This window comes from Ascaphus truei, chromosome 3 (genome assembly GCF_040206685.1).
Source record: "Ascaphus truei isolate aAscTru1 chromosome 3, aAscTru1.hap1, whole genome shotgun sequence".
Taxonomy (NCBI): Eukaryota; Metazoa; Chordata; class Amphibia; order Anura; family Ascaphidae; genus Ascaphus; species Ascaphus truei.
This window is the reverse complement of record NC_134485.1, coordinates 370,926,772-370,946,030: the sequence shown is the minus strand read 5'-3', so window position 1 is coordinate 370,946,030 and position 19,259 is coordinate 370,926,772. Positions and strand designations below refer to the sequence as shown.

Below are 19,259 nucleotides of genomic sequence, written 5' to 3'. Positions count from 1 at the left end.
CTGCTAATTTCTGTCCACAAGGTCTCTACATTTTCATCATTCCCTTCATAAATATCATCTTTAATATAAGGTTTTAGATCCGGTTTAACATATAAACATACTCTACCTCCCCTTCTATTTGTTCGATCCTTCCGTAAAAGGGAATAACCCTCTAAATTAACTGTCCAGTCATGAGTTTCATCCCACCATGTTTCAGTAATGCCTATGATATCATACTGCTCCCTTGCAGCTATTAATTCAAGCGCCTCCATTTTATCTGTCAGGCTTCTTGCATTAGCAAGCATGCATTTCAGGTTTTTTTCAGCCTGTACTATTATCTTATCTGCTCCTTCATTCATGTGCCCACTTGGTTTAGTCTTTAGAAGTTTTCTAGTATTATCTGTATTTACTATGGGTGTCTCACTGCTTGTCAAACTCGCACTTGCCCCCATTCTACCTCCATGCCCCCTTGTATCCTCCTCTATTCCATTTAGTTCATTATATGTTTCATTTCCCTCCCCCCCTAGTTTAAAATCTCTAACTTTTTTAACATTCTCCCCCCTAGCACAGAAGATCCCTCTTCATTCAGGTGCAATCCGTCCCTAGAATATAGATTGCACCACTTTCTTAGCCATGCATTAACCTCCCTAATCTCTGACTGTCTTCCTGCGGTAGCGCATGGCACTGGTAGTATTTCTGAAAATACTACCTTGGAGGTCCTTGGCCTAGATCCCTGTAATCATTTTTAGGACCCTCCATCTTTCTCTAACTTTGTCATTGGGGCCAACGTGTACCAAGAACGCTGGGTCAATCCCAGCCCCCCCCCCCCCCAACAATCTGTCTACCCGATCCGCAGTGTGCCGAACCCGAGCACCCGGGAGGCAACAAACTGTTCGGTTCATGCGGTCAGAGCAACAGATTGCCCTATCTCCCTTCCTAATAATGGAGTCCCCTACCACCACAATCGTTCGTTATATTTGAGCATCCTGAGTCCCCACTGTGCTGGAGGAACTATTCCCCTGGCTGCTAGAGGAATTAGTCTCCCCCAGCCTTGCCATTTCTCCCCCGACACTCCCAATATCTTCACTCAACATGGCAAATCTATTGGGATGTGTCAGCTCAGAAACGACCTGCCTCTCCATATTGCCCCTGCTTCCCCTTCTAACTGTCACCCAGCTACCTACCTGCTCCTCACTAACAGCAACCAAGCTACCTACTTGCTTCTCACTACAGCGCCACCATCTGCACCACTAGTCGAAGCAAGGGCCTGTTCAGTGAGCTCTAAACCCCTTTCAAGATTGCCAATGTCCCTCAATATTGCAAGTTGCTTCTTCAGATCAGCAGTCTCTGACTCTAAAGAGACCACCCGCTCACACTTCCCACAGTGGTATGCGCCTACTTTCCTCCTCAAATCAATGAGGTTCATTTGACATGACCTATCACACATGAATCTGTGGTGACTGCTACTTTATAATATTCTTATCCAAAAGAATGTGTTGGGTGAATGCATATTTTTCTACATCCAGGATTGCCTTAAATTTTATCCTCCCCAAATCAAACCAAATACTCCTCCTACCACATAATGAGAGTTTACAGTTTAAGCTTGATGGTAGGTGTGATACGTTTTTAAACCTTGTTAGAGATGAGTCTTAATACATCTGTCTGTTAAGAACAAAGTAGTTTTGCCTAACTTAAAAACAAAACAAAACAAACATATATTTCTCAAGTTTGACAATCTGGTTTAGCCATTTAAATGTAAATCAAACCACATATATAGTGAATTACATTCTGTTGCAGAAAGTATTTTATCTGTGACATGTTGCATGACTCCATAAGAAAACATTAGAAGTAGATGTATATTTTATGTCAGTGATTTACTAACTTGGCATGAAAATATTGTTTAGCAAGTTGATGTAATTTGGAAACTTGACAGCAATACCTGTTAGCAAAGCTGGCCACATTACAGCAAGTCCTCTGGGACATGTTAGAAACTCTGTTAAATGCATCTGTGAACATCTGCAGAGCATATTTCTACCTTTATGACAAAAAAAAAAATAATATATATATAGATCAGTGTTTTTTTCCATACCAGTATTTACAAATATTTCTAAACATAGTTACATAGTAGATGAGGTTGAAAAAAGACGTACGTCCATCAAGTTTAACCTATGCTAAATTTAGACAACAGATACTTTATCCTATATATATATACTTACTTATTGATCCAGAGGAAGGCAAACAAAAAAAACCCAGAGTCATATCATCCAATGATATCTCATAAGGGAAAAAATTAAATTCCTTCCTGACTCCAAGAATTGGCAATCGGATTAATCCCTGGATCAACATCTTTCCCATGTATACTTATTTGGTATATCCCTGCCTGTATACCGTTCCTATCTAAAAAGATGTCCAACCTTTTTTTGAACAAATCTATAGTATCTGCCATCACAGTCTCCATGGGTAATGAATTCCACATTTTAACTGCCCTTACTGTAAAGAACCCTTTCTTTTGCTGGTGAAATCTCCTTTCCTCCAACCTTAAGGGATGGCCCCGAGTCTCTGAAGAGAAAATACATCCTACTCTGATTCGATTACCTTACACAATTTAGTATCATCGGCAAAGATGGAGACTTTGCTCTCTATGCCAACCTCAAGGTCATTAAAAAGCAGGGGTCCTAGTATCGATCCCTGAGGTACTCCACTCACGAGTTTAGCCCAACCTGAAAAAGTTCCATTTATGACAACCCTATGTTGTCTGTCCTTTAACCAGTTTTCAATCCAGGTGCATATATTCTTAGAGTCCAATTTTTTTTTATTTTGTACACCACCCTCGTGTGAAACCGTATCAAAAGCCTTTGCAAAATCTAAGTAGACCACATCAACTGCATTATTACCCTGGTCTAAATTGCTACTTACCTCCTCAAATAAACAAATAAGGTTAGTTTGGCATGATCTATCCTTCATGAATCCATGCTGACTATTACTAATAATTTTGTTTTCCATGAGGTATTCCTGAATATTATCCCGTATTAAACCTTCAAGTAGTTTCCCCACTATTGAAGTCAGGCTTACAGGTCTGTAATTCCCCGGTTGTAATCTAGCTCCCCTTTTAAATATAGGCACCACACATACTAAACATACTTTCCTCTTCACTACCACTTACAGTATGGAAAATGTCAGCTTTGCTTCTCATGAACATTTGTCAAAGTTTGTTTGAAAAAGTGCACGTGATTTATCATGGGTTGAATCCTGACTGCAGCAGGTCTCAAATGAGACCCCAGATATTAGGTTTCTTTATTTTTATGGAACTTTTAATTATACACATTATTTTATATTTTTAAATGTTTTAACTGACTATGTATATATGTATGTGTGTACATATACTGTCATGTGTACATATACATGTGTACATACTGTACATACATGTACTACTTAAATCGGTAACTTTGAGTTGAGACCACCTCGGGGCAAAGGTTTCCTGGTCCCATTTACAGATTTCTGAATTCAGTTCCTACCTCCTCTGCTCCATAACTCAACTTGGTGGCGAGGGGGGGAATTCTACCCTTTGCGCAATTGTGTAAACCAGGATCTCCAGTCCTCAAGGGCCACCACCCGGTCAGGTTTTAAGGATATCCCTGCTTCAGCACAGGTGGCTCAGTCAAAGACTGTGTGCTACCTGTGCTGAAGCAGGGATATCTATAAAACCGGACCTGCTGGTGGCCCTTCAACTGTAGTTTGCCACCACTGGTGTAAACCCTATACATGTAAGTTAATAGAATAACATTGGTGTACATAAATACACAGTATTATTTAGGTAAGTGTTATATCAGGAATGATTCTTTAATTTAAGTCTTCAATACAATTCACATGTTTTTTGTTTTTTTTTGTTTGTTTTTTCATATTGCTTAAAGCAGCTGCGCTGCCAGAATGATGTATACTGTATATTTTAATTGTGCAGGATGGGGGCTGGGGGTTTCACTGCTAAACTGTTCCTTTCAGCTCTAGGGACCCCCCTTGTTCCTGAGACATTAATCGGCTGGGGATTTAAATTGCTGTCCAATAGTAAGCTGCAATAAATGACATTGCAGCTTCTTATTGGCATGCAGGACCTGCAAAATTTGGCCTCCCGCAGACGGAGCAAGAACACAGGCAACTTGACCAGTGAGTTTCTCAGGAACCAGGGAGTTCCTGTATCTGAGAATAACCAGGTTCAGCTCCGGAGGACCAACCGGTTCCCATCCTGTATAATGAATTAACTTGAATTTTCACTTATGTTGATAGATAAATAAATATAAATATAAATATATATATATATAACACCAAAGGCACTTATTGCATCATGGCAACTTTATTTAGCTATTGAAATATAATATCCTCAAACAAGTTGTAAGACAAATGAACCAGTGGCTGCGTATATGTAACCAAAGCTTGCCCTGTATGTAAAGTGCTTTTTTCCCCTTTAGGGATGTCGCTATCTGCTGGGTCTTCCCCACTTCACTCCCCTAAAATTACACCCCACACGTCTCCTGCTCCTCGAAGACGGAGTCATACTCCAAACCCAGCAACTTACATGGTGCCTGCTAGTACCTCAACGCCTGTCACAAATTCTGTTTCCCAGCCTCCATCTGCATCACAGGTCATACAGAAGGAAACTGTAGGTGGAACAACGTATTTCTTCACAGACTCGGCCCCAGCACCTGTCACAGGAATGGTATGTACTCTAGTATACGATCTACGGCAACACAGATTTTTATTTTGAGGGAAATATGTTCATGATAAACATTTCCTATGCTGAATTACAAAAAGCTATTATGTAACTGGCATATTACTTCTTTTTAATGTCAACCAAAATCAATATCTATATAATTTGTTGGAGAAAATGCATAATTTTTTCCATTGGAGTCCTCTACATTTTTTGTGCGTGCGTGCGTGTGTGCGTGTGTGCGTGCAGAACACGCTACCAGAACAAAAGTGGATTAGTCAGTCAAAATAATAGTCAATAAAAGTATTAGTGAAATTAAAAAGCAACGGTTACCATAAAAAAAAGGAAAACTTCAAGAATCATAAAAATAAAATTGTACAGTATTTTTAGACTGAATCCAAAAGATAGTTTAATGTTGGTAGAGGTAAGTGTGGATGACACAGGACTGCTGCTTCAGTCAGTGGTCTCGTTGTCACGTAGTGGCTGTGTCTAGAAGGTAAGAGCGCAAGACACCTCCCATGGTATAATATAGTCAGATATTACTTTGAACAAAACACAATTGTAAAATGCACACTCACAATTTTGCTGAGTTAAGATTGCATTGGAGGGCATAAAGGTCCCTCCTGCCTCTGTGTTGGGTTAGAGCTCCTGCTGCAGAGGTGTTGCCCAGCGTTCTCATCGTCTGGATTGCACTCCAGTTGCAGCTCGGAGTCAGGGGATGATGACGTCAGACATCTGACCTCCGTCGACTTGATGAGGCTCAGCCACACTTGCCTCGTTCAGCCTATGTGTTTCGTAGGACTCCTCCCACTTCAGGGGAAATGAACGGATAGGTTGTCCTATCCCCTACCAGCCAAATATAGGCGTGTGTGTGTTCTGCAATACTCTGGAGTCCTCTCTTCTATTGCAGACGTGAAACTGTGACTCAATGGATAATGGGGCCGCCTTTAACCTAATCAATAATACCACCTTGGTGAGGCTGCACCGCAACCTGCAGTCACTGAGACAACCACCATAAATTATAGTGACATCCACCCTTTTCATTGACACACTCCCTCAGTGATCTTTCCCTCAGTGACACTCGCACTCCATCAGTGACCTTCCTCTCTTACACCTCCACTTCTCCCCCTCCCTATCTTACACCTCAACCTCATACTCCCCTCCACCCCCATCCTCTAAACTCCTCCCATGTATTTCTCTCCACCTCTCCCTCACTCTTCTTCCCCCTGTCACTCTTCTCTCTCTTACCCCCCCCCCCTCCCTCTCTAACTCCCATACCCCCATGGCCTACGCTCTTCCCCTCATAAGGAATGTCAGTGTGGGCCACCAGCTCCGCACTGGAACCAGTCACATACCTCCCGGTAAAGCAACGGGCCCTCAGCGGCATCGCACTGAGAAATGGGCCGATTGGTGGCCTCGGGGAGATGGAATAACCAATCCAAGGCGAAGCAGTTAAAAGCATTAGAATAAAGAAATCCCACAATAAATAACCCACAGGTGCACATCCCTATGATCCCCTTGGTTTGCATGCAAAGTGTCATGGTCTTAGAGCTATGGTTCTGACAAACACACTGGCTCTTTTATTATAGATATGTCGATGTAGTGGCACTCGACTGAAAGAATCCTTAGCTGTCTGGTTGTGCATACTGTGAAGAAAAGTACAAGTAGATAGGAAGCAGGCACACCAAGTCTTGTGATAAAAAGAAAAAAACATTTAAACTTTACGATGTTTTGTCGTACAATGGAGCCTTGCTCACGACAGACACAGTGAAGTTAAAAAACCCTTTATATCTTCTCCCCCACCCCCAACGCTGTGAACAAAAAAGCACAGGCTAAACAGCAACCACTCACCAGTGATATTCGCGGCAAACGGCCGCTGTTTAGTGTGTGTGTGTGTTCCCAAGTTTTCAGAAATCTCAAGCCTGCAAACTTAATGAATAAGGTGTGTCTGTGTGTGATTAATTAATAAACTTTGACGCAAATGTCTGTTTATAGAATCATGGCGTACAGTAAATAGTTCTTCAAATTCCAGGGAGAGCATGGGAGATATTCAGCAAAGGAGAAACAATAAGAAACATCTAAATGCAGGTGTTTTGATCAATTGTGAAAAAATGCTGCTGTCTTGGCTCATATGCTGTGCCTACTTACAATGTAAATAAATGTAATGCACAATGCCAAAACTGTGGCAATGTTAGGAGTAGTACACTTTCAGAAGAGATGCTCCTGAAAGTAGAAGAAATAACGGAACATAGTGCAGATCAATAGAAAATGATATTTATGTATTAAAAATATATTAGAACTGTACTCGCACTTTGTACGGTCAGTTAAAGCAATTCACAATATTTATGGACATCGTGAGTGACCAATCTTCTCACCGCCTCCAATCGTTCTGCAACGCCGCTTTTAGACCACCTCCCCCAGCTGTGGGAGCATTTGCCGGTATCCCTGTGACCTGCGTCGCTTCCAGTCCGGTCGGGCGTCACTTCCGGGTTTTTGGCTTGGACGCGTCTGAGTGCTTCTACAACCTCAAACACTCCTACTCAACACGTTTCACCACAGGATTGCTTCGTCAGTATATACTCCTGAGGAAGCCAATCCTGTGGCAAAATGTGTTGAGTGGGAGTGTTTGAGGTTGTAGGAGCACTCACAGACGCGTCCAAGCCTGTAAGCCGAAAATCAGAAGTGACGCGACAGGGATACCGGCAAAAGTTCCCACAGCTGGGGGGAGAAGGTCTATATCACTGTAATCAACTTTGTTCAACTCGGGAGACCCCCTGCTCATGCACACTATGAATAAAAATAAAATGTAAGCAGCTCATTATCTTAGCAGCTATCCGCTAAGGCAGGCCTGTCCAACTCCAGTCCTTGAGGGCCGCAAACAGGCCAGGTTTTCAGGATATCCCTACTTCAGCACAGCAGGCTCAATTAGTGGCTCAGTCATACATATTATTTGTGATGACGCTCCCAAAAAAGTCAGCTACATTTCTTCGCTTGCTACCCAATTAAGTTAAATTATTAATTAAAAGCGTTATCCAGTGCAGAATCTTAGATAATATAAAGAGCTCATAATTATTTGGAAGGTGGTGTACTTGTTTTATTTACAATGATAAATAAGTGTTTGACAACTGTAGTTGCTTGTGTGTCCGTTCCATTACAAGGTCTTTTAAAAAACAGAAACTATATGTATACATTGTACTTCATATGTTCAGAGCTGTAATATGCATTGAATGAGAAGAGATGTTGGTTATGCAAAATGGGAATCGCTTGTATTAATAAACTATTATCCAGAAGGTTATCGAAAGACATTATAAATATAGCATATGTTGCAGCGGGCTGCAAATAGTGTCCTAACATCGTTGTGGTGTCTTAGGCTGCGCTTATTGTGACAGTGACGTTGCGTCAAAACGAATGCATTGCTGCCGTCGCGTGCGCTTTTAGTAAGTACGAAGAGAAGGAGCGTTGGCTTGGTCGCGATCGCTGAAAGTCATCTCCATTTGATTTTTTCCAGCGGCCACAACCTGAAGTCGCCGGCGCTATAATCGTAGCCTTACATTGGCAGCAGTGCTGCACTTTTTTATTTTTATTTTATTACTTTAACTTTTTATTGAGTAGTTTTCAAAGATTATGGGGAAAGGGTACATAAAAGAAAAAAAGGGGGCTGCATAGATGCAGATAGTTGGTAATATCACATTTGGAGGAAGGTTAAGGGCGTTACTGTATTAGATGTCCTAATGTTTTTGCATAATCAGATATGAACTTAAGTATACCACTGCAAGTGTCATTGAAATGAATCGCACGTACGAACTATTTTGTCCACCTAGTTCTCCAGTTTTTGTTTTGAAACCTCGGATGCAATTAGGTCTCTGGGTTCATAGAATATTCACCTATTAATCGACATAATAAATAAAATACCAATATAAGTTTTGTAGAAAGACCTCTTAAACATTAGACAACCAATAAACTACAAATTATCAAGTCCACTCGGCTTGTTTCGACTACTGTATGTCCCAATAAGACCTTTTCGATGTCTGTAAATATTTATACCAGATGAAGCGATTTGAGTTAATTTTTGGTTGTGTTGCTTTTTTTCTTCTCAAAGGTATTCCCAAACTATCACATTTACCCTCCAACAGCACCTCATGTTACTTACATGCAGCCAAAAGCTAATGCACCTTCTTTCTTCATGGCCGATGAACTCAGGCAGGTATGTTCTGGAAATTACATACTAGAAGAAATTGACCCTTGGATGCTGGAATACATGTCCTTTATTTGCGGTGTATCGCAGGCCCCACCAGCACTTAATAGGATGAATAAATAAACTTGGTAGTATATCGACTAATTCAAACCTATGGAAGTAAAAGTATTTTTTGAGTAGAATTATTTTCTTTTGCTTCCTTTGAAATATGAATAATGCACTTTATCATGTATTTGGGTGGACAGTTGGGTTTGGCATTCCAGTGCAAATTAGACAATTCTTTTTCTGATTAATTGGTTTGTGTAAGAAGATTGGGTTATATATAAAAAATGAAAACATACTTCTATTGCAAATTGAAATCTCTTTACAGCCTTTTCATTAAGTGTTGTGTATCAATCATAAAACGGCATTCTTTCCTTTTTTTTTTTGCTATTTTGATAGGAGTTGATAAACAGACATTTAATAACAATGGCTCAGATTGATCAAGCCGACATGCCAGGTAAGTAACTTGAGACAGGTTTCTCTCTCTGATATTATTGTGCTTTCTTTCCCCACGTAAAAATAAATGTTACATGAGCATATACATCTCCAAGGCACATCTGTCTGGGGATATGTACAAATAAAATGCTACAGAATTTGGTATGTTTGTAATGCAATTTGTGCAGTTTTTAAAATATTTATTTTGATTTGACATTTCAATATCGAGAGTGCTGGTTCCTACTTTCCTATATTTCTGTGTGTACACACACACACACACACACGCGTGAGAAAGGTACCACATGTTTACACCCCCTCGGGCTCTCCGTCACCACTCTGATCTCCGAGATCGCACTGCACATTGCCTTGAGCTGTTCTACACAAGGCATACGGAAGCGCCACATGTACCAATATGCATGAGGTTCATTTAGAACGTCCCAGGCGTTGTAAAATGCCTATACATGTGTTCACGCGACCTCTATTGGGTTGTATTTTGTGTTCACTGTTTGATTTTTTATGACATTGTAGTAACCTTGCTTTCAAAAGCTCTTACTCCTACAGGTATTTATTTTTTATGCCCATATACATGTCTTGCAATATGTTTGTACAGCATATTAGCATACCCTCCGATTGTACCTTTTTAACAGGTGCACTATATAGCATTTAGGTCCAGTAAGACCATCTGTGCCTATTAATCAAAGTTTTACTTGCTTGTGGTGAATTGCATAGGTTAGGGCAGGGGTGCGCAAACTTTTTTTTCTCCGTGCGCACCCCTGCCGGCTGTCCTCTGCCGCTCGAGCGCCCCTCCCTGCTCGGCCTTGGCGTCAAATGATGCACGGGGTCATGTGACGTCACGTTGCCATGGTAACGTGATGTCACGTGGCCCACGGCGCCATTTGACAACGGGATTACCATGACAACGCGTCGCTGGAAGGTAAGATAAGTGTGTTGTAGAGGCCTCGCATTTAATTTAAATGCCTTGGGGAAGATCGCAGTGCCTCTATAACTGCCACGCCCCACCTGAGGGTGTGCCCCCCAGTTTGCGCACCCCTGGGTTAGGGGACTTCTATAGGAATTGCTTGGAAGTAGTTCTATTCAGCACGAATAGAGGAACTACAGTTATACCTATTTTTGTGTTAAAATTTTACAAGTTCTGATTTTAGTCTAGTTTTGCTGTAGACCATGATATTTATTTTTGGTCTATACACAGAAATAAGATTGAGAGCAGTTAATACAGACTATAGCATAACAATTAAGCATTTTGTGAAATTATTCTGACTCTTAAAGCAGAAATCCTGAAAATATTAACATTTAATTTTTTACATAATTAGAAGCAGGGTGTCCACTGGTGCTGAAGCTTGCTATTTTCAGAGTCGGGGACGCCCGATTACTGAGATAATTACAACTGAAGGTTCCATTGCGCCTTATAGAAAATCCAACATGGCCACTGGCATCAACCAATAGGAAGCTGCAACCGATGACGTTGCCACTTCCGATCAACCCACAGCTCACGTGAGATTTGGTGGCCATTTTGTTTCTACAGGAGTCAGCCCTGCTACTGATAATAGTGAGGTTCAGTATTGGAGGAGTAGATACCTTTGTTTCAATTATGTATAAAAAGAAAACAAATTTAATCTTATGTGGGATTTGTTCTTTAGAAAAATGTTTTAAAATTTTTGCAAAATAACGACGCATACTCCACTTATAAAATAGTTTGAAAAGAAAGAAAATTGTCCTTGAAATAGTTGCTGCTGACTAGGTAAATTTTGGGTTAAAAAATGCAAAATATGATGAATATAAATTGTTTTGCATTTGTTCTGATTGGATGTGTCATTACTTGTGCCTCCTGAACATGATAGCAGTACCTGCAGAAGTTGATAGCTACCACAGTCTCTTCCCTCTGGAACCACTGCCACCTCCCAACCGGATCCAAAAATCCAGCAACTTTGGATACATTACGTCGTGCTACAAAGCTATAAATAGCAAAGATGACCTGTCATACTGTCTGCGAAGGATACATGGTGAGAGAGGTTCCCATTGTATACTATGTTGTTTATTATGACTAAACAGAGTTGCAGTATTTGTTTTCCTCGGGTCAATGTGCTTGAAATTTGGTGTGTGTGTGTTTATATCTATAGATCGATATCAGATATCGATTATATCTATATCATCAGTGACTGAAATCTGATCTTTTTTTTGCAATTTTAATGACCACTTCTATATTGCAGTAATCGTGGCCAACAAGTTTTCATTATTTTTAAACTTCCGAAGAGCAAAAGTTGTTCTCATTCTCCGTTTTTAAAGAAATTTACAGTTACACTACACAGGTTTGCTACGTTAACAAATGGGTAATCTAAAATCTGATTGTTTATGTTACTTACTCTGTATACCAATAAGGAAAGTTTAGGCTTTACATTGGTTGTAATGAATTACGCAATAACGAAGGCGGAATAATGCTCTCCTTAAATTGGGTGTTTATTCTTATCGAAGGATAGAATAGAATCAATATAATCCTTCTATTCCTATTAAAAGAGTTCCTGATTCATAAACTTGCTTGTCCTTCAAAGAAGAAACAAATATGTATGTAATGTGCGAACGGGTGGCAAACTTCTTCTGTATTATGGCAGAGAAAAAAGAAAATATGTTTGTATACTGCCAGATATTAATAAAGTGCTTTTTTAAAAAAAAAGGTGGCAAACTTCTTCTGTATTATGGCAGAGAAAAAAGAAAATATGTTTGTATACTGCCAGATATTAATAAAGTGCTTTTTTAAAAAAAAAAAAATATATATATATATATATATATATATATATATATATATATATATATATATATATATATATATATATATATATATATAATATATATATATATATATATATAAACCTCAGAGGGTTATACTGTAAATAATGATTTACCGGTGTTTGGGAAGGTTAGAGAACACCAATGGGAAGTCACCTTGGTTAAATGAAGCTTTAGCATGTGGTAGCAAGTGCTCATAATAAATAATGTATACGTCTGCATAGTAATTTTCATGTGTACATGAATTCCTTGTTCAGAGGCAGATCAGTATGACTCTTATTCCCGAAGCTTAAGCATGTTAATTTTATGGCTGCATACAAAACTAAATGAGAAATCAACCCATCTTTTAATGGGCGGATAGTCTGCTAAATACTAACAAACCTGTTTTTTTGTTTTTTTTAATGTCTTGTATCTTTGCATGCATAATGTTTTAAACGTTGAATAATCAGAGTTCTGACCAACTAGTTATTCTTGTACTGGCAGGTTTTCGCCTTGTAAACACAAAGTGCATGGTGTTAGTTGACATGTGGAAAAAAGTTCAGCACTCAAATATTGTTACCTTACGAGAAGTATTTACCACCAAAGCATTTGGAGAACATTGTAAGTTATGTGCAATATATATAATTGTTGTTGGATTATATATATGTATGTATGTATGTACTTTGCACCAAGCTTTTTTGTTGAAAATGTATCAAGGAAACTGTTCTCTCCTCTTCTCTTATATATATATTTTTTTAATTATGATCTCCTCCTGCTATTAGTCACATCTCTGACACCCACATAAACAGACTACTGCTGTCCCTACATATAATGTGCCACTCATCCGCTTTGCTTGTGAACGGTAGAGGGTGTGGCAGTGTCTTTGTTCTTGTGTATTTAGAGTTTTTAGGCATGCGCCCCATTTAACTAGATTAATAAAATGATCAACTTGATTTGGAAATATTTATAACGAACACAAATATGTATATATTTTATTTGTGTAGCACCATCCATTTGCAGAGTGCGTTACAGCAGTAATAGACGCAACATAATAATATGAGACATAATGGGAATAAGTGATTCAAACATAAAAATAAACATTAGGAAAATATGTACGTGACATGAAGAGTTTACAGTGTAAGTGGTCTGTAGGTAGAACTTTGAGAGAATAGTAGGGTATACATAGCATATAAATATTATGTACAGCTCAACCCCGTTATAGCGCGATCTGCTACAACGCGGATCGCTTATAACGCAGTCTGAGTGTGACTCCCGATATAAAAACATCTCCACGGGTTTTTTTTTTTTTTTTTTTTTTTGCGAAATGGCCGCCGCCGAGGACTTACCTGGCATCTTACCCCTCCTCTCTCCCTGGTAAAATTATTATTTTATTTAATTTATAAATTATTCTTTAAAATAATAATTTATAAATTATACCATACCATGCAGGAATCGCACCAATCCTATGGTGCAGTTGTAGAGAATCCCTATTGGTGTATGAAGGGTCATGGGTTTGATTCCTGCATGGTATGCTAAAATGATTAGTGTGTGCGTCCGTCCGTCCGTCCGCAATAAAGCATTGAATGTTATTTTTTTTTAAAAACCTTGGAGACGTGCGCAGTGCACGTGGACACAGCCTGATGAAGCAGGGAGAGAGCTGCAGATGCCGGATAAGTCCTCGCGTGGCGGCCATTAATGCGATCCCGTTTATTACACGGTCTCATTATGTGGACTCCGAGTACCGCGTTATAATGTATATCTATATAAATGTATACATACCTGTAGTTGACTTGTGATTTGTTTTTATTGAAGCCCTTGTGTTTGCATACGATTTTCACGCTGGAGGCGAGACCATGATGAGCCGACATTTTAATGACCCAAGTGCTGATGCCTATTTCACTAAAAGAAAGTGGGGTAAGACGCAGAAAGAATTTTACCGTTTTGTTTTCCTGTTACAATGCAGCAGTTGTAGACCTAGTTTATGTTTATTGTAATTTGGGAGGGAAAGGTGTGATGATTTTATGTGGGGGGGGGGAGGTCTCTATGTGGGGAGGAGGATGCAAGAGAGGGCTTTGTGTTTTGTATAAGAGAAGGGGAGGCGAGTGGTGCTTGCTTCCATAAGAGGGGTTTGAGTGTATGGCGTATGAGATGTGAGTGTGTCAGAGAAAGTTCATGAGTGTGCTATGTGAGAAAGGGGGTGGGTGCGGGGGCTGAATGTGGAGGGTGAAGTCTGGGCAAGGGCGCCCTGAGATTTAAAAAAATCCCCCAGGGATGCCCCTGCTTAAAAGAAGACTGAGAACCATTGCTCTAACGTACTTAACCTATTAATTATCACTGACAACTTGCTTAGGTTATATATTATATTGTGGTAGTCCTTGAGCCTTGAACTTGTCTACCACTTGACACTTGGTAATGATCAAAAAGAGGTGTTTGTTGGCATTTGAGCGGTTTGGGGATTTTCTCTATTAGGCCTTGTAGAGGACTTTATCATAAACTTAAACCAATTTAATCTCCCATTTACCTACTCAAAGTAACTGACAGTGCATCAAGGTTTTGTAGTGCTCTGTTCTCTGTAGAAGTAAGCTTGATTCTTTTTAGACACACAATTCAGCTGAAAGTGAACATTTACGTTAAACACTTTTTTATGTTTGCAGTGAAATCATTTTTTGTTTATGCTCCTGTTTTTAGTTTTCACGACGGTTCGATTTACTTAAGATTTTTTTAAATATATATATATAATATATATATGTATATAACATTCACAGAAAGTGAATACCGCATCAACTTCCAATAAGTGAATGCAATGTCTAAACCTAACTTAACCAGAAAAATATATCTGAAAAAGAAATCACAGCAAACACATTAGCTGCTAGGCGGTGCTAGAGGAAAAAGTAAATATATAAACAAAATGTTTCCATGGAAAAAACAAAAATAATTGTCCCAATAGAGTGTAAGCAGGCAGGGTCAGCAGCAGCAGCAGTTAAAAAATTCCCACTAACGCGTTTCGCCCGCTAAGGCTTCTCCACTTGTGAAGAAGCCTTAGCGGGCGAAACGCGTTAGTGGGAATTTTTTAACTGTTGCTGCTGCTGACCCTGCCTGCTTACACTCTATTGGGACAATTATTTTTGTTTTTTCCATGGAAACATTTTTTGTGGACTATGCTTACCTGAGACTGCAGTATCATTCCACCAAGGAGCTGAGTATCTTCCTCAATTTTTCCCATTAATATGACATATGTATTTGGGTCACTGAAGTACTTAATATATATGCTTCTTTATTGATTTACATTGTGTCTCTGGTATTAGGCTTACAGGTTTTTTATCATCTAATATCCTGTATTCTGGTATATCATATCTGTTATTTATTTAGTATAATTGTATATGTTTCCTTTTAGGTCTGATATCCAATTACCTTCAGCTTAGTATCATTCATTATGACCGTCCGGTCTTTTTTCACTGCAGGAATTTTGTTCCCATAAGTGATCTATTATTCTATGATACTGTATTATTCATGCTGGGTTTACAATATTGCATTTTTGTTATTTTGAGTGTATCAATATGATTATTTGTCTAAATTAGTCAGGCTGTCTCTCCAGTCAGCTGTTTGTTTTTTCATTATTTTTTGATCTAATAAATTACCATAACTATTTTGCACATACTTGTCTGAGTGCTTTTTAGAGGGTATCTTTTTTCTTATATATATATAAGTCTCACTTCTCTAAGAAGTCGCACACGTCTTAAAATTCAAGTTTCTGCATGCACTTTTTTCCTTACAGTACTTCCTCAATGCCCATATCTCCGTGTTCGGACAAAAACCCACTTAATGTGACTCCTGGTGTTTCTATCTTAAATGAAGTGGCTCTGACTCACCAATTGTAATTCTCTTTTTTTTTTTTAATTTCTGTATAACAATTTCTGAAACCGGGTAACATTTTAGATTTCTTCTGCTGACAGATTCTTTCAACCACCTCTCAGCCCTGTCATTACATTTCTGTAGCCGTGTACAAAACTGAGACAAATCGAGCCTTTTCACTAGCGATCAAGATTTAGTAGGAAGCAGTAAAAAGTCAAAATAAACACCACAAAGATCTCCCCCATTACTAAGGCCTTATGTATCTGCCATATCCTCCCACATGCCACTCATGATATCTCTTCTGTATCTTCCTTTTATGCTACCATCCTATTCCTTTTGACAACTTGCCCGGTTATGCCCTCAAACATTTTTGCAGAGGTAACAGGCAAGTATAGGATCACCTAACTCCAACAGATTTCCACTCTTTCCTCCTTATATTGTGCTTCATCACATGCATACTTCCACACACAGGCGAGATAAAGGAAACTGTGCTTCACCGCCTCCAATGTGGCCAATGCTCTCAACCCTATGAGGACAAGTGTGTGAACTATTCACCCATAGGTAGGCCAACTGCATATTTCCAGCCTGCGACATACTCGGCCACCTTTTTGATATGTTACCAAATAAATTACTTTTTAGCCATTTTATGTGACGTGAGCTGTGCGTTGGAGGTTGAGGGCTATATTTATTAACCAGTGCTATTCCATAACCTGCAAAAAGGCCATTCAAGTGCCGATGTTATTACCCCTATTAACGTGGAATAACGCAGGAAATAACACAGTAAATATTGTGTGCTTAGGAAATAATCCATGTGTTGGTGGCCATTTTTTTTTCAATGTTAGTAGCTGTAGAGCTTGCGTTATTAACGTGGAAGTATTAAGTGGAGTAACAGCGTCTGCTACCTCTTTTTCTAAGGGCCTCCGACTGGAAATCATGAAGCCGCGATGCAGTACATCGTGCTCCGATGCGGCGGAAACTGCCATTCAAATAAATCGTTGTTAGCTCAAGATCGGGTATGATGTTCCATGGCGGCTTCATGACTCCCGGCCTTAATAATTTAGGGAGCCTGTTCTTTGGAATGCAGCCCAGAAAGATAACACAACTGCTTAATAAAAGGGGAAGAAGCAATACTAGTCATTCATTTTTAATTTCCGTTTCATTTTATACATTTGTGTATATAGATTGATACATTATATAGATATAGATAGATTTTTATACATACGTTTTTGTTAATCCACTAATTTTCTTGAAATTAATTTCTTGAATTATTCCTTTGTCAATACAAATAATTTCACACACGTTTCCTGTTTGAAACGTGACACTGGTTTTTTTTCTTGAACAGAAATGGAAGGTGTTAAGACAGGTCATAACAACTGGAATTGGTCATCAAAATAGAACACTCCAAATGCATAAATGAGGGGAAAAATACACCAGTCACTTTGTTTGAGATGTCCAGCAACTGACTCTGGCAGTTAGGGAGAAAGCTGTGGTTGCATGGTTGTTTCACATGTAATTTTTGTTCACACATTGTGGTCAGGCTGTGTGTATTTGATATTCTCATACCATGTCCGCTTCAGATACAGATCCAGACTTTTTTAAAGGGATGTGGTCGTAACCTTTCTCTTGACATATGGATGTAGTCTGGCGGCTGGGTTATTTTTATACAGTACACCTGTGCTCAAAGGACCTTCGGTAACTTCCTGATTCCTAAACCCTTTATATTTGTCGATGTTGACTTGTAAACTTATTTTCATTGATCCTAGTCAGACGAAAAATATTATGCGTAGAGGGAGAGTCTCTGTTTGTTTGTGTTTGACTTTTCTTTGTACAGTATTTCAATAATAAGTATTCTAGTGGGTATCTGAAAGGATTGTGTGTGCTTTAGGGACACATTGTATGTATTTTTATTTATTTAGCTACAATTTAAGTTCTCTAAACTGTTACTGCTGTAAATGATCAACCTATTACTCTATGCCAAGTAATTTATGGCATGTTGATGATTATTTTTATTTTTTTCTAGCAGATTTAACAATTTTAGAGATTTTAAAGGCCAGTGCCATATTGTCAACATGACCCCAATAGCACCGCAAGAATTAAACGAAATTGCATTTACCAGTTGTGAGTCACATAAATGTTTTGGTTGTAATATGTTATTATTTCTACCATCATCCTCCAGGCCAACACGATGGTCCATTGCCGCGCCAGCATGCTGGATTGCTTCCAGAATCTCTCATTTGGGCGTACATTGTCCAGTTGAGTTCTGCTTTGCGAACCACTCACACAGCTGGGTTAGCATGTCGTGTAATGGATCCAACAAAAATTCTTATTACTGGAAAGACAAGGTAATCGGTTTCATGCTCAACTGGGCTGTAGTAGACAGATCAATGTGTAACTATGCAAAAAGATAGAACGAAGACAAGCACAACCTGGTTTTAGAGTTTGTGCAAATATATTTGGGCCACAAGCTCCAATTCTTACTTGCACATAAAGTAATGGTAGTGCAGCATCAGGGGGTACACAGAGTTGAAGCTCTAGATCACCGCCAGATAGTGGAATGAATTCCACAATGTCCCGGTTTGTAGAATGCCTTTGGAGCGTTGCAGCTGCTGGCAGGGCCCCTGGCAGGGCCTTGAAGAGCAGAGGAACCCGGCCTTAAGAAGATTTAGCACTGAGACCTTGTTGTTTGAAAAGCCCTATTAAAATATCTGGATTGTGGCAGGGAGATATGGATCATATTTTTATTACACATTGTTACTTTCGCATGAAGAGTTTCCCTATAACCGAATTCTAGTCAGATCTGTAAGTGTCCATCTCTGTTGCCTCTTATCATTAGTAACATCACTTCTGCATGTTCTCAATCACTATTATACCTTTTATGTAGAAATAGGGAGAATATAAAATCCATTGTTAAACAACACATGTTTACCTTCTTGGTAATATTTACTAGGTCGTGACCATACATGCAGAAGCAAGAATACCGCCACGCAGCCTGACTCTGAGCACTACAGTAAAGCAAAAGTGGCTGCTTTCTGAAAAAACTTCCACCTTTAATGCAGTGTTGACATTTAGGATATGTGCTGGATTTTTCTGGCATTGCTTTCTCAATGCGATTAGAACAGGGTACTTTTCTAACATTTTGATGACCAAAGATTCAGTATTTCATGCCAACCATACATAACATGCCAGGCAGAGAAGTCTGCAACGTGTTTTGAGGACACTCCCATTTGTCATTAGCATTGCAGAAATGTAATCAAGCTTGTCTCTGATTTTGTA

At 39.2% G+C, this 19,259-nt stretch overlaps 1 protein-coding gene across 3 annotated transcripts in view; it reads left to right on the top strand.

Moving 5' to 3' along the window:
• The window catches only part of PAN3 (poly(A) specific ribonuclease subunit PAN3), an 84,516-nt gene that overhangs the window by 51,452 nt on the left and 13,805 nt on the right, over positions 1-19,259 (top strand). For 2 of the 3 annotated variants that reach the window (XM_075592187.1, XM_075592189.1), the window contains exons 6-12: positions 4,443-4,690; positions 8,781-8,885; positions 9,318-9,375; positions 11,213-11,374; positions 12,639-12,755; positions 13,947-14,048; positions 18,163-18,328. In XM_075592187.1, the coding sequence (XP_075448302.1) occupies positions 4,443-4,690; positions 8,781-8,885; positions 9,318-9,375; positions 11,213-11,374; positions 12,639-12,755; positions 13,947-14,048; positions 18,163-18,328 (958 nt within the window). The remainder of the gene's footprint in view (positions 1-4,442; positions 4,691-8,780; positions 8,886-9,317; positions 9,376-11,212; positions 11,375-12,638; positions 12,756-13,946; positions 14,049-18,162; positions 18,329-19,259) is intronic. The other variant, XM_075592188.1, reaches the window with a different exon arrangement.